We start from the raw sequence: 13,519 nt of genomic DNA, 5'->3' as shown, positions 1-13,519 counted from the left end.
TTCATTCTATATCTGAAGGCAAAATTAATTTTTTTTTCAAGTCTGACTAATATCTTCACTCACTCTCTATCACTGGCTCAGGAGTCACCAAAGAGACAGAAGATGTATGTGTTTTATTACTTGAAACATTCAGATCTACTCACATGAGTCACAACCACATCAATTAAAACAACAAAACAAGTGAAAATACAGCAGTCCCTAGGCATGAGCGCTGGCGCTAGCCATGTCAAGGGAGATTCCTGATTTTTGGAGAAGGTTCTGTAGTTCCTTTACAGCCTGTACAGATCTGCTTCCACCAACTATTCCTAATGGGAACGGTGGAGCCGACAGGCGGCAGGGGCTGCCTGGCCAGGCCCCACTTGTCAGCGGCTGCGGGGTGATGCACATGGTGCAATGACATTGGCGCTCACTCCCAGGACGTGCAGCAACTCCATGGGCCAAACAGAGAACCAGCAGCCTCAGAGCTGCATTGTCTACAGCCAAACAGAGAGTGCTGTGCTCCCAAGGGCTGTTTATTTTCATTTCTGCTTCTGCAATATTGTAGAGGAAATTCTCTCTCTCTCTCTCAGCTAAGGCAAAAATGGCATCCACTGATTTCCAAGCCTGCTTCTGTAGGCTAGACAATTCATGCCTGACATGACATCCATCACATTTTGCTCCTATCCACCGGGCATCCCCACCTAATCCAGACCCCAACCAGACCTGTCTCAGCCAAGCAGTTCCCAGGAATCGCAGACTGGAGATCACCCAATTTCTACATTTACTACTAAAATGTAGTAGTTAGCTCTGCTGTTAAAGACTTTCACCCCAATAGGCTTTCTTAAACCCTCACACTGAAAATTTCAGAATGGTCCACCCATCTTTCCTTTTTGAGAGGAAAAAAAAGGCAATTTAATTTTAAATAGATTGTTTTTAAGTTACATCAGAAAACAAGTTATTGCATATTAGTCCTAACTCAGACCTATGTATTACACACAGCCTTCACGGACAGCTCAGATCAGATTTGTGGTAGCCTGCAACAAATATAAGGGAAGAGCTTTGCGCTTAAGCTGCATGGTAATACTAAGCAGCGTAAAATCTGGCTACAGATGAACTCAGTGCACCATGTAGGCAGATGCTTTTTGCTACTTTCATTTGCACAGAGCAGATGAAGGTGTTATGGACAGATCCTGTTATTCAGGTTACACAAACTGGAAGGCTGGCACCAGTTCACTACTCCCCTAGAATAATCAGCCAGTCACCCCTGTTTGATTCATCTTTCACATAGCAAAAAGAGCTAGAAGTAAAATACAACAGGCATCTGTGAAGAGAAGGTAGCACAGAGGTAAGGCTTGGAGCACATTAACTATGTATTAGATGAATTCTGAAAGTCTACACTTCCTAATGGCATCCCTCTGGACGGTATGTGTGCTCAGCTCATGTTTTCTCATTTCAAGGCATTGCGTTCAAACCCTGCTGCCTGGTGTACTCCTACAATGCAGTGAGGTTCTTCAGGTAAGACTGGTCTCTAGAGCATTGTTTTGGTGAAATCAAGAAGTCAAGGTCGGACTCGGATTATAGCTGCTATCACTACTTGTGAGGTCAACATTTACAATAAAAACATAAGTGGAAGCGAAAGAAAAGAAGGCTACCATCTCTATTTATGGACCTCGTACATCTTTTGTTTGGTAAACAGTTGTGAGGTGCTGTTTGTGTTGGGGCCTAGAGTCTCAGCTCCAAATCTGCTCTCCTCCTATCTCCCTTAAACTTCTTAAGTAGATGGACTAGGCAGCTCAAGATGTTTAAGGGCTACCTAGATAACCCAGGAAGAAATATCACTGCCTAGGGAGAAATCAGTATTCTCTATTCAGACTGCAAGTATTATACATCTGAGTCTCATGAGAACGTTTTGTGCCACATCTTGAAAAAGGAGATATTACTCTTGATTTGATGAAAAATGAATTGGAAAGACGAGCTGTATATGTGCTAATTTATAGCGATGAAGTCTGCATTCATTACAGTAATGAGCATTGCATAAAGCATATAATCAACATTCACTGCAGATGTCAAGAGGAATCCAGAGGCAGAGAGGAAATACATACACTTGCCACAGTTGATCATAAACATCATAAACTTCCAGCCCCCCAAAAACACAAAGCAAGAGGCAGTCCTTTTTCTCCCTACTAGTCCTCAGGGGTATTTGAGTGTATCTATCAAGTTCTTGTACTAAAGAGCTTAGACAGCCTTTCAGCCATAGGATAAATATTACAACAAGTGCTGTAAATATTTTCATAGTAGAAGCACAACTGTTTCACTTCCTCCCCAGCAAAAAACAAAAGCTACAAATGTGATTACATTCAGTTGGTAACTGGACGATCCAAGGAGATAACTAATTAAATCCTTTTGTGTAGAGTAAGATGTTTCTCTAACATCACATTAGAAATTAAAAGCAAGTAAGGTAATGGAAGAAAAAGGTCAGAGTTTAACAAATCATCATCTGAAATAAAGTTAAAATACCAGAAAACACCATCCACAGCCTGCAAAATCAAAGCAAGGTGGGCAATAGTGAAATGGCATCTATTATGTCAAATGAAACACAAACCATCTTCTGAAAGAGATGAAAGAAGGTACCTGGAGGTTTGCTTGATTTCATGCCCACGTAGAGCAGTAAGAAGAAAAGAACCATGGATATGCACCAACATTATTATGAGTAAATGTTCTCTAGACATCTACACTGGAAGTAGTTCTTACCTTCTGGTAACCTGGGGTTAGCGTGAATAGAGTTGGGGTCCCCATCTTCCTCAGGATGGTAACGATAAAGCGTCTGTGACTGCTTTTGGGATGACTGACTACGGTCTTCCTTTAGAGCAACAGGAGGAGAGGTCGTTGCACTGAACTTTACCTTGGGGAAAGCATTTCCCTCGTGTGTTTCATGGGAAGATTTTGACCAACTCGGCTCTGTTAAATTCACCTCTTTCAAGCCTAGAGACATGCTGTTCCCTGGGTCTTCTTTTCTGGCATGCTTCTTCATTTTAGAGTAGGGGGCTCTTTCTTGTTCATGCCTCTCTTTGTCCCCTTGCTTCCCCTTCGGTCTCCTCTCCAGTTCCTCCAGGTGCTTGGGTGTCTCAGTGGTGGCCGTTGTGGGCTCTGGAGGAGCACTGGTGGTTAGCGGTGCTTCCTTATGCATCGCTTGCTGGAGGGATGCTGCAGTGGTGCGGGGCAGCCTCTTTCGCTCACTTCTTTCTGTGGCACTGCGAACTTCAGAGGGGACCTTAGGCACTGGTGTGGTGAGTGGCACAGCCGTTTCCTCGGTGTACGGATCGGCCGGAGCCAAAGCTGAAGGAGCAATGCTGGCTGGTAGGTAGTCATAGTCCTCGCTTTGCTCTTGGCTGATGCTCTCTTGCTCTAGGTGGGATGAATAACTCCTGTATTTTTTTGGAGACTCCACCTGGGTGTTGTCTCCTTCTGGTGCCTCCTGGTCGTAGCTGTATGGATCGTCGTAGTGCCTCTCTGGTTCACTATCTTCAGCATCTATTGGACTTGCAGTGTTTAAGGCGAATGCGTTACAGTCTGGAAGCTGGTAGCACATCAGCTCACCACCAGCGTTCGGGCAATGGCAAACCTTGCAGGGGGGCATGTGGAAGGTGTGCCCCGCTACATACTTCTGGCCCTCATGGAGGCAGCCTATTCTCCCGCACTGAGGACACCCGTCAGCTGGCACGACCGCATCAATGCAGTTTGGGGGCAGCTCTGGGCACAGCATGAACTGGCAGCTGATCTTGCCTCCTCCCTTGGGGCACGAGCACTCAGTGCTTCCAAAGTCCACAAAGTAAGACTGCCCTTCAGGTACTTTGCCGTTGATAAAGCCCACGTTGACGCAGTCGTAGTACTGGTAGCCTTCGCACGTGCAGCCGTGCTGCAGACATGTGGCACAGCACTCGCCAGGCTCCAGCACGTCCTCGATGCAGTTGTCTAGGGGCTGACACTCCACGCCCGTGCAGTCCCTCTGTGCATGGGAAATGCCGGTCCACAGCAGCACAAGGAGGATGGCGTTCAAACAGCTCTGCTGCCAGCTCTGGTACCTATCCATAGTCTTCCCAAACAAATATAGCTCCAGTCCAAACTTGCACATTTAATTTTTTTTTCCTAGAAGGCTGTAGATTCAGCTCCGAATCTGCAGTGTTTTCCCGAGTTACCTTTTCTCATAGATCCTAGAGTTATGAAAGAAAACTCTGTTAAAGACTATACTCAGCACATATCCTGTTAAACATTAGAGGTCTTTAAAAGTTGGGACAAAATCCAACATCTGGAAACCTAAGCATGAAATTAATCATAATGTCTTCCAAGCACTGTAGGCACTAAGTTTGGAGTTGCATGCTTCCCCCCCACCCCCATTTTGAAAAAGAAAGAAAGAAAAAGAAAGGAAAAAAAGTTGTGACTGTTCTCTTTTGAATCTGTTCACAAATGTGTATATATTTCAATAAAAAGAAGGCCTTTATACTCCAATGCCTTTTGTTAATCTTTCTAGCTAAAGAGAGAAAGATTTTTTGGCAGATAATAAGTAAATACACAGTTCTTCCTCTGCAGATGTACGTTTAAGATAATTATTCTTTATGTTTTAATTACAAAGACCCAAATCTTAAAGATCTTTCTTAGACAAAACTTAGCCTTGAGACGTAAGAATTTGTCTGTACACATGTTAACTCAAAATAAAGAGGAGTTTTTTTCTGCCTCCTTCCCCCACTTAGCAATCTTTTGCACTTCAGTCTTCGGCATTAACAGTTATTTTTTTTGCCCCAGCAGTGCTAAAATAGAACTTCTTTGTATATTGCGGTTACGCTGTGGTTAAACATCATATTAGCTATCCTGTAATACATATTAGAGGCTGGATCCTCAGCTCACAGAAGTTGGCACAGCTCCACAGCAGGCCTGTAGCGCACAGAGGGATCGACTCTGACTTCACTAGAGTTACAACTGTATATGCAGCGGACGTTTACACCATCTGAGGATATGCCACCATTGGCAACCACTTCTTTTATTTTTGACACCACCAGTAATACTTTATAGTGAATTACTACACTATGAACAGAATACATATATAAAAATGAATTGGCATAATAACACTTTGTTAAAATGCATTGAGGAAAAGAAAGTTGTTTGCTTTTTAATTACTAAATCTTTTGACCATAGAAAAGTTTAAGAGTTAAAGTAAATCAGCTGTTGTCCTTTATAGCAAAAGCATGCTCAAAAAGCTACACAATTAACATGGGAAAGTAGTTAAAACAGAAAAAAGTTCGCCTATAGAATTTTATAGAATTAGCGATCTGATTATTTTTCCAGAACCCCTCCCATCATCAAAAAAATAAAGACCCTAAAACATTTATCTAGGGGGTAAAATGTAGTCACATCACCAAGAACAATAAACCACACACGCAACAGGAATCCTGCCAGAAAATCCATTCAGAAAGATTACTTCTCCCATTCAAACTGGGCTTCCAACAAGTCTGCTTCGGCACTGCTGGAAAGCGGCCAGGCTGTGGGAAAAGCGTGCCTGTTCTGATAAGATACAGACAAACTGTGCTAAGAATTTCCATAGTTCTGCCCTGGAATTTGAATTACTTCAGTACGTTGTACAGAGATATAATTCTTACAAATGTAGGTTTTCTACTACGAATTTGAGTATATTAGTTGAGCGTGCTAAAGGATACTGATTGAAGGAAAAATAAAATTGTCAGAAAGTATAATAATGGCGTGGAAGAATCTCAGTTTTTCAGAACTGCTCTCAAAACTAGGATATTTCGTATGAAGGAGAATTTCCAATATGTGGTGCTGAAATTAATTCTTCAGAATCCAGCCTGGGAATTAATAATTTATCCTGCTTTCAGCAGCTTTTCCAGATAATCCAAATTTGTAATTATTACATAGCTGTAGCTGGGAAATAATGAATGGAAGGACAATCAAAGATAAGCTGCTTCTGCAAGGGTCCCACAGCACGAATTTGTCACCATCCCCTCCCATTGGTACCTCCTGGCTTTAAAGCTTCAGTGCATGTAAGTCCCTTGGTCAAACTCTGTGCTTGCCAGAGCACTGCTGGTGGCAGCTGAGCACAGCTCTGCCCTGGCCCGTGCCTCCCTCTCCCACATCAGTGCCTCCCAGGCTCCGAAAGCCCCGGGATCCCAATGTGGGCCGTTTGGGTGTCACAGCCCCAGGTTTGGCCAGCCTCTGCGTGCACAAAGGTAGGGCACAGCATTGCCTCGGTAAGCAGCACCTGTGGGCCACACAAAGGGCAAGCTTGTGTGCATCACCCACTTTATACCCAAATAGCAACTGCCCACAGTCAACTACTGCTGTCCTGGTGCAGCACAGCCCATCAGGTAAATGTGGCAATGGGAGCAGGACATCCCTGTGAACGGTGTTTGCCTGCCCTGCTCGTACATTCAGGTTTCCCAAAACAAGCGTTCACTTCTCAGGCATAAACCTGAGCTCCCAACAAGAAGCCCCCAAATTACCTCATATCCTGAAGCAAGAAGCAGAAAGCCAGTCATAATTTGTATCTAGCGTGCCTACAAGTTCAAGCACAGCTGAGGGTTTATCATGGGACAGTCCTGTTTTCATGAAAGGAGCTGCTTGACTGCCCTCCCCTGTACAGTTACCGCCTCCCCTCCTCATCTGCACCCCCTTTCTGTCCAAGGGTTTGTTTGCTTGTCCAGGTCACCTCCAGTTTTTCCTCTGTTCCTCTCCTTGCTCCCTTGCCTCTCGCCCACGGAGAGGCCTGGAGAGCTCGCGGCCCCTCTCCCACAGCAGGCCCTGTCCCTGCTCCCCGCCTCTTGCACTTTCTGCTCAATGCCTTATTCAGTCCCTCTGTAACCTTTCTCTTTTGATCATTTCCACATCCCTCAACATTTGGTTTCTCAAGCTACCAACCTCAAACTGATAAGGCTGAAATCCTTATATATCCTTTTTCTGTCGATAGCACCACAATCTTCCCTATCCTCAGGCTCACTTTCCTTCATCAGAGGCTCCTTGTTTCTGGTGTCATGATTCCAACGAAAGTGTCTCCTTCTATTCCTTTAAACCATCGCATTTTCCCTGTGCTTTCTCCATCTGTTCCCCACACCCATTGCTCCCACCCCCCCAATAAACTTGCATATCAAAGAAACAGTCTCTACTTCAGGCACACAGAAAAACAGCTTTGAGTGAAGCGCACAGACACGACTATTGAGCCCCACTGAGAAAACGCATCCCTCCAAACACAGTGTGTGTGCTTTTGCCAGCCCACGCAGCTGATGTGCAACTGCCTCTGGATCTATGCCCTTCCCCAATGCTGAAACGATGCTCTGGAGACAGCAGCTAATTACTTGGTAATGGCATCAAAAGCTGGAGCTGTGAAATAAAGGTGTCTATACCCAGAGGGTGAAAAATACACTGTCTCTGGAGGATAGGGGAGTTTAATACCAGTAGATATTATTGCAACAATTTGTTTCCATTAACTATTTTAATGCTTTCTTTAATGCCCTTTTACACAACCGGGACAATACGCAAGGGCTTCACCTAAATGAGAACCAGGCCTTTTTACTCTCAACTCTGTCCTTCATCCACTCTTATCAATGTCATTGACTTTCGCTGCTCAGTTGGGTGAGATGTCACAACAAATTAAGCCCTGCACACCTAAAATAAAGGTCTTTCAAAGTCTCTGTTGAAAGCTTTACAGAGCTCTACAGCAAGATAACCCAAGTGTCACCCCAGTCCTCATGCATTGCTTCATGACCCAGAAGGCTTCAATTTATGTCCTTTGTGGAGTTTCCTAACCTGCTGTGCTGCATATCCTGTTCTCCTTTGGTTCCAGTCCTAACCCTGTTGGCTTTAGTGGGGTTGTACTGGGCCACTATTAAAGCAGCTGTTGCCAGTCCTGTGCACACAGTGCATCCTGAGAAAGCATGAGCACCCCTGCAAGCAAGGGCCAATGCTCTGGATTGGGACTAAGGCCCTCAAAGTCAACAGACGTAAACCTGTGAGGTAAATCAGCAGCAAATAGAGGATGGTCAGACCCCAAAGGAGTTCCTTATTCCTCAATTCCTTCTTTAAAAATGATTCCTAGGAAAGGCAAAGCGAAGACAGCTTACGGAAAACCAGCTTAAAAAAGTAAGACTCCAAATGAACGTGAACTACAGGCACACATCTTCATGGAAAAGGAAATGAGAATTCACATTGCAGATGAAACCAGTACCTTTGTGACAGGACATCCAAGGCTAACAGCAGCAACCATCAAAATTATAACTAGCACTGGCTGAAAAACATCATATTCCTGTCTCCTGGCAGGGGAAGTGGGTAGAACAAAACAAGATTTCAAAATGCTTACTTCAATTCAATTTGGGGCCAAAAAGTTATAAATTCTGACATTTTTGCAAAACAATATACTCAGAGTGATTTACTTCAATCAAAGCCATAACATAAAGTCGAAAGGAAGAATGTTGACTTGATTAAAACAGTTCAGCTGTGTTACTTGAAAATATTGATGAAACCAGTGTGTTCCCACAGAAGATCTAGACATTTTAAATGTGCAACTTCTTTAAATTAAGCGGAGTATTTTATTGGGAGATTCTTTTTCCAGATGGTTTCACTTCAGTGCTGAACCAGAAAGCTTATTCTAGGTAAGCAGAGGTGACAGGAGGCACTTTCCTTCGAAGACTTCACACAAACACCATCCTTCTGTGTGAAGGTTGCCCCAGAGACGGCAGAACAACTGCAAAAGGTGTGCATGTGTGGAAGAGATACCGCAGGATCAAGAGCATTCTTTCAAATGTTCACAGAATAGAAAGAGGCAGACATTTATAAACAAAAAGCAATAAATAGAATAAATTCAGCCCACTGCAGAGGACAACACCTGCATGAGAACCCACTGACTTACAGCTTTGAAGATGTACCAGCGATTTAATCAGCTGCAGATCCCTGCAAACAGGTTTAGATAGAACAATTCTTTTCTCTATCCTACCTCTCAGTTCCTCACTAAATTGCCCTTTTTGAGGATGGTAAAAACAGAAATGCTGTTTTGATATACATCTTCTCCTTTTGAACCGTGTGCAGGGCCAGATGCAAGCCTGATGGGAAAGCAGAAGGTGGCAGACAGGCGTGTGATCGCTCCTGTGCCCTGTACTGGGAGCACGCTCCCTGGTGGGTGCAACTGTGGGGGTTAGCCAGTTAGTTCGTCCATTAATCTACACCCAGGTTTCATGCATACAAAAAAAGAAGTCTGTCTATGCACTGAGCTGTTGGAAAGCAGATGCAGTAGTGGCACTCACCACCTGTGCACAAAGGAAGTTCATCAACCCACAGAGCAGCTAGGAACGGTTCTCCTGGTCTCCCAGTGCTACCCAGTCCAAACTGGCTCTCCAGGCTCAGGCTGTACATAACCAGGGACCAAACGCAGCCCTGGTGTGTGATGTTGAATCTCTTCTCTATCACATTGGTGAAAGCATTGCAAAAAGCACAGTAGAGGCTGAAGTGCATGTGCACACCCACACTGAGCAACAAGGCTAACGTATTCTGCCAGCCTGTGTATTTTAGCACCTCTCCCCAGCCAGACCTCTCTGGTCTGCTGCAGCTGCCAGCAGCTCTTAAATGGCTGCGGTCATAGTTTAGACTAAGGGAGGAAGAAGGGAGGGGACGGAAGGAAATATCAATTTTAAAACAATCCCTTTTAAATGCAAGAGAAAATGGAAATTTGTGAGAGTTCTTTCTTGTATGAAGAAGAGAAAAAAAACCCTAAGCCCGGTAACTCCTGACTCGGCTGTGCCAGCCAGTGGATTAGCTCTTCCTTTCACACCCTCTCAATCCGGAAACTTGTGATCTCACCAGGCGCTGGAAGGGATTGCTGCTGGCTGCTCCCAGCCCATCTCGCTAGCAGAGGTAACTAAAGTGCTATTCACCAGATGGATGAATGAAAAGTGGAGAAGGGTTTCCTTTACCGCTCTTATGTAATACACAGTGCACAGAGCCAGTCATTTCTGCCTGCTAATTAATGAAATTTGAGATGAGCTGAAGCCAGCCTTCTCATTCAGGGCACCTGGGTTGGGAAGAAAGAGAAGAGGAGTAGGATAAACCCCAGTGTAGAGCCAAATTCAATGAGCTGCTTTTTCTTATCGAAGGTAAAGCACGAGATGCTTAGTCACTTCAGTGTTGTCAACACTCCAGTTCTTGGCAAAAATCAGCCTGTTTTCAGAAGTCATAGCTTTTGCAGGCGGTTTTCCTCAGCTTTATTTTCAATAAGAAATCAGTTACTGTTAACCCCCTTTTCATGGAAAAGCTTAAAAAAAATGGACATTTGGGAGTCTGGAGGATCATTACTTAATTCAGCTGAGAACTCAAGAGTGGGACAAACAAGGAGCAAGCAGCACAGGATCAAAACTCACGCAGTTTCCCAAAAGAGGCTCCGATAAGACCTCCCTTCCCAGCAGAAGCGCCCCCGGGCAGAGATGCTCCCGACGCTCTCCAGGACATTCCCCACGCTCAAATCCAAACAGGAACCTGACACGCTGCAGTAATGGAAAAGCATCACCCAAGGTATTTCAGCTGAAGTAGCCAAGCATTAGCAATAGTGACCAGGCAGCTCTGGGATGAATTCTTCCAGAATGTGCAGCTTTTGAAGCCATTTTTGAAGTCCCAGAGAGTGAAGGCAGCCTTTGTCCAAGTGAATGACAGGGCAGAGCCAAGGAGGGGAGAATCATGGCTTGGGTCTATTGTGTCAGTGCTCCTCCTCACCCCAGACCAGCCTAAAATAACAGGGCAGGTACTTGGCTCACTGAGGGGTGAAATTCTGTGTCATTGGGAGTCGCCACTGCAGCAGATCCAAAGTGACTCAGTGGGAGGATGGCAACTGCAGAGGAGCAAGACAGAAACGACTCACATGGGGGAAAGGAGGCGAACAGAGACACTGTCCCGCCCAGTGCACACGGCTGGTCCTCGTCCCAGCTCTGACACGCTGGCAATAGAGAGCTCAGCAAAGGGGCTGTGCGTGGACGGGGGGACTAGAGCAGCTGAAACATGCCAAGCGCACTGCCACGGAGTCTCTGACAAACCAACTAAGATTCGGTTTCTCTCGGGACGATGCAAATGCAGTGTCCATGCACAGGAGGCTCAGCATGTACTTGCAGCTGCGCCAGGGTCACGCAGCTCTGCTGCGGAAGGAGCCTAACTCTTTAGTGAAAATAAATGTGTTTGTTATTGATACACTTTTTTTTCTTTACATCACCAAGTTTCAGGTAACTATATATGCACCACAAAAACACAATTAAATAATCCAGCTATTTCCACAACAGCCAAAAAAATCTGGGAAAAGATTAAAGCAAACTCAGCAACAGCCACTCAAAAACGTTTCCCAAGGCACGGCCAACAAAAACTTGTCAAAGCTCATAAGTTATGAACTAATTTGCACAGAGAGAGCTCTTTTGGCAGCAGGCAAGCAGAGCATGTCCCTCAGCTCCACAGCACCTCGAGCAGCCGCACATATGTGGAGATACCCTCAGGAGAGGTGGCAGCACAGCTCCAGTGATGGCCCTGCCCCAGCTGCTGTCACCAGCACCAGTTCAATGCTCTGAGCTCAGGCGAACACTGTCAATACTGGTAGCTGCTCTGATGAGTGAAGGAAAGAATTTTTTCTCATTTACTTAAAGAGCTGCACTCCTCTCTTCCCTCTCAGGAAGAAACAAATCCCTAGTTTCCACGATGCTCCCCATTATTTAGATACTTTTTGGTGAGAAACCGTAAGTAACTCAAGCAGAACATACCCCTATACAGTCTCATAATCACGCTCCTCAGAAAGCATCCTTTCAAGGTCCTGGATTACATTTCTCTCTCTTCTCCTTTCTTTCCCTAATCTTCCTCCAGGATACTCCAGTCCTCTGCCCCTTCCCAATGTTTTACAGAGCTCACATATTTGCAGGGCTGCTGCTGACTCTCACCAAGGAAAAAAACCAGCTGCAACCTCAAGACAGTGGCATGCAAAATCTGAGCATCTATTTTCCACTCCCTCTGTGATCCCCTCTCCCCATTTCTTCTTTCCTCAATGAAATTACTATAATGCTACTTAGAACTTTCTGTAAGCAACAGATTTAAGGCTTTGGGTTTCTTTGTTTTCTTAACCCAGTCTTCTACTATGCACGATTCCTGCCAGCACTTTGAACCCCACTGCCCTAAGCAGTGACAGTTAGTAATACAGATCTTCTTTTGTTGGGAAACATGTTGGTTGGAGCATCTGGGCATTAAAGAGAAGCACATCTGGATACCATCTACCTATTTCAGGTAGCCCTTTTGGAACAGTTGAAAATTAAGATTCCCCCACCCCCACCCTAAAATACAAATTAGACAAAAGAAAGCCTACTATTTAACTGACAGCTTAGCAAGTGGCCTTTCCTGCCCTGTGCACTGCCATGTGCCAATTTGGAAATAATTAACAACTGTTTTCATTGAGGGAAGACTGAAGGGAACTGCAACACAGTTTTCCACAGTCTACCTGTGAGGCAAAACTGCTCAGCAGCCAGAGGAGCCGCGGTTCCTCCATCGCCTGAACTTCAACCTCAGAATCGAAGAATTTGATCTGAGACTCTCCAGAGTAACTCGGAGGGGTTTGCTTCAGTCTGCCAATTAATTCCAAATGAGTGTCAAAACAAAATGTCAGTACAGTAAGTTTGTAGTAAATAATTTTTCAGTAAATGTGCCCTGGCCTTGTCATTCTTATGATTAATAGTGAAATTCTATCTGCTGATGAGGTGAAAATAACACGTACCGTACAGTGAACATTTTATAGTCCTTTACTAATTTGGTTCACAGTTTCTCCACGACTTTTATACAGAGCTCTGTCAACATACCCGTTTTGATCCACAACACATACAGTTGCTGTCTACAATCAGGATTTCCCTAGAAGTAGACTGTGAATCTTGACATGTTCCCCTCAAAAGGCACAATGATTTTTCACAATGTAGCAAAATCCCCAGAAGGACCCAAGATCAAACTCTTTTCCTTTATGACTCAACAGGATCCAAATCTGTCCCTCAAGAGAGTAAACATGCTCTCAGGAACCAACTGTAGCAACAAACCAACTCCTTTCATTAGCTGTACTCTGCTCCACAGCTGAGAAAATACATCTTCCGCTCTCCCAGCTGCAGAACGCACCTAGCTGAGACTCGCATGACAGTAGGTGAACTTCTGCACACCCACTGTCCTGCCTGTGCTCTGGCTCTTAAATAAATAACACTTAGAGACAGCACACAAGGCCATCACTGCCTTTGTTCCATACAGAGAGGGCATTCGCTGCCCTATTCTTCTGGATAAAGGCTGGGGGGAAAAGCTGGAGAAAGAAGACTCCTTAGCTTATTATAGCTGGTGGATAAAATGCTAGCTCAAATTTATCCATCGCAAGTACACCATAGCTTGTGATCCTTCTCAGGTTTTGGAGGCATCACAGCTGTCATCTTCACCTCCACCTCACACTTTGAGGAAATATCTCTGTCTTGAGTCACTGAGATTGCGTTTTCTTCGTTACAGT

The 13,519-nt window shown here is 44.7% G+C and overlaps 1 protein-coding gene across 5 annotated transcripts in view; it reads right to left on the bottom strand.

Moving 5' to 3' along the window:
- Positions 1-13,519, bottom strand: part of FBLN2 (fibulin 2) — a 117,988-nt gene that overhangs the window by 77,106 nt on the left and 27,363 nt on the right. For all 5 annotated transcript variants that reach the window (XM_050904515.1, XM_050904514.1, XM_050904517.1 and 2 more), the window contains exon 2: positions 2,731-4,190. In XM_050904515.1, the coding sequence (XP_050760472.1) occupies positions 2,731-4,111 (1,381 nt within the window). In that variant the 5' untranslated portion in view covers positions 4,112-4,190. The remainder of the gene's footprint in view (positions 1-2,730; positions 4,191-13,519) is intronic.

The sequence above is a fragment of the Gymnogyps californianus genome, chromosome 13 (assembly GCF_018139145.2).
Source record: "Gymnogyps californianus isolate 813 chromosome 13, ASM1813914v2, whole genome shotgun sequence".
NCBI lineage: Eukaryota > Metazoa > Chordata > Aves > Accipitriformes > Cathartidae > Gymnogyps > Gymnogyps californianus.
This window is presented reverse-complemented; position numbering and strand designations above follow the sequence as displayed.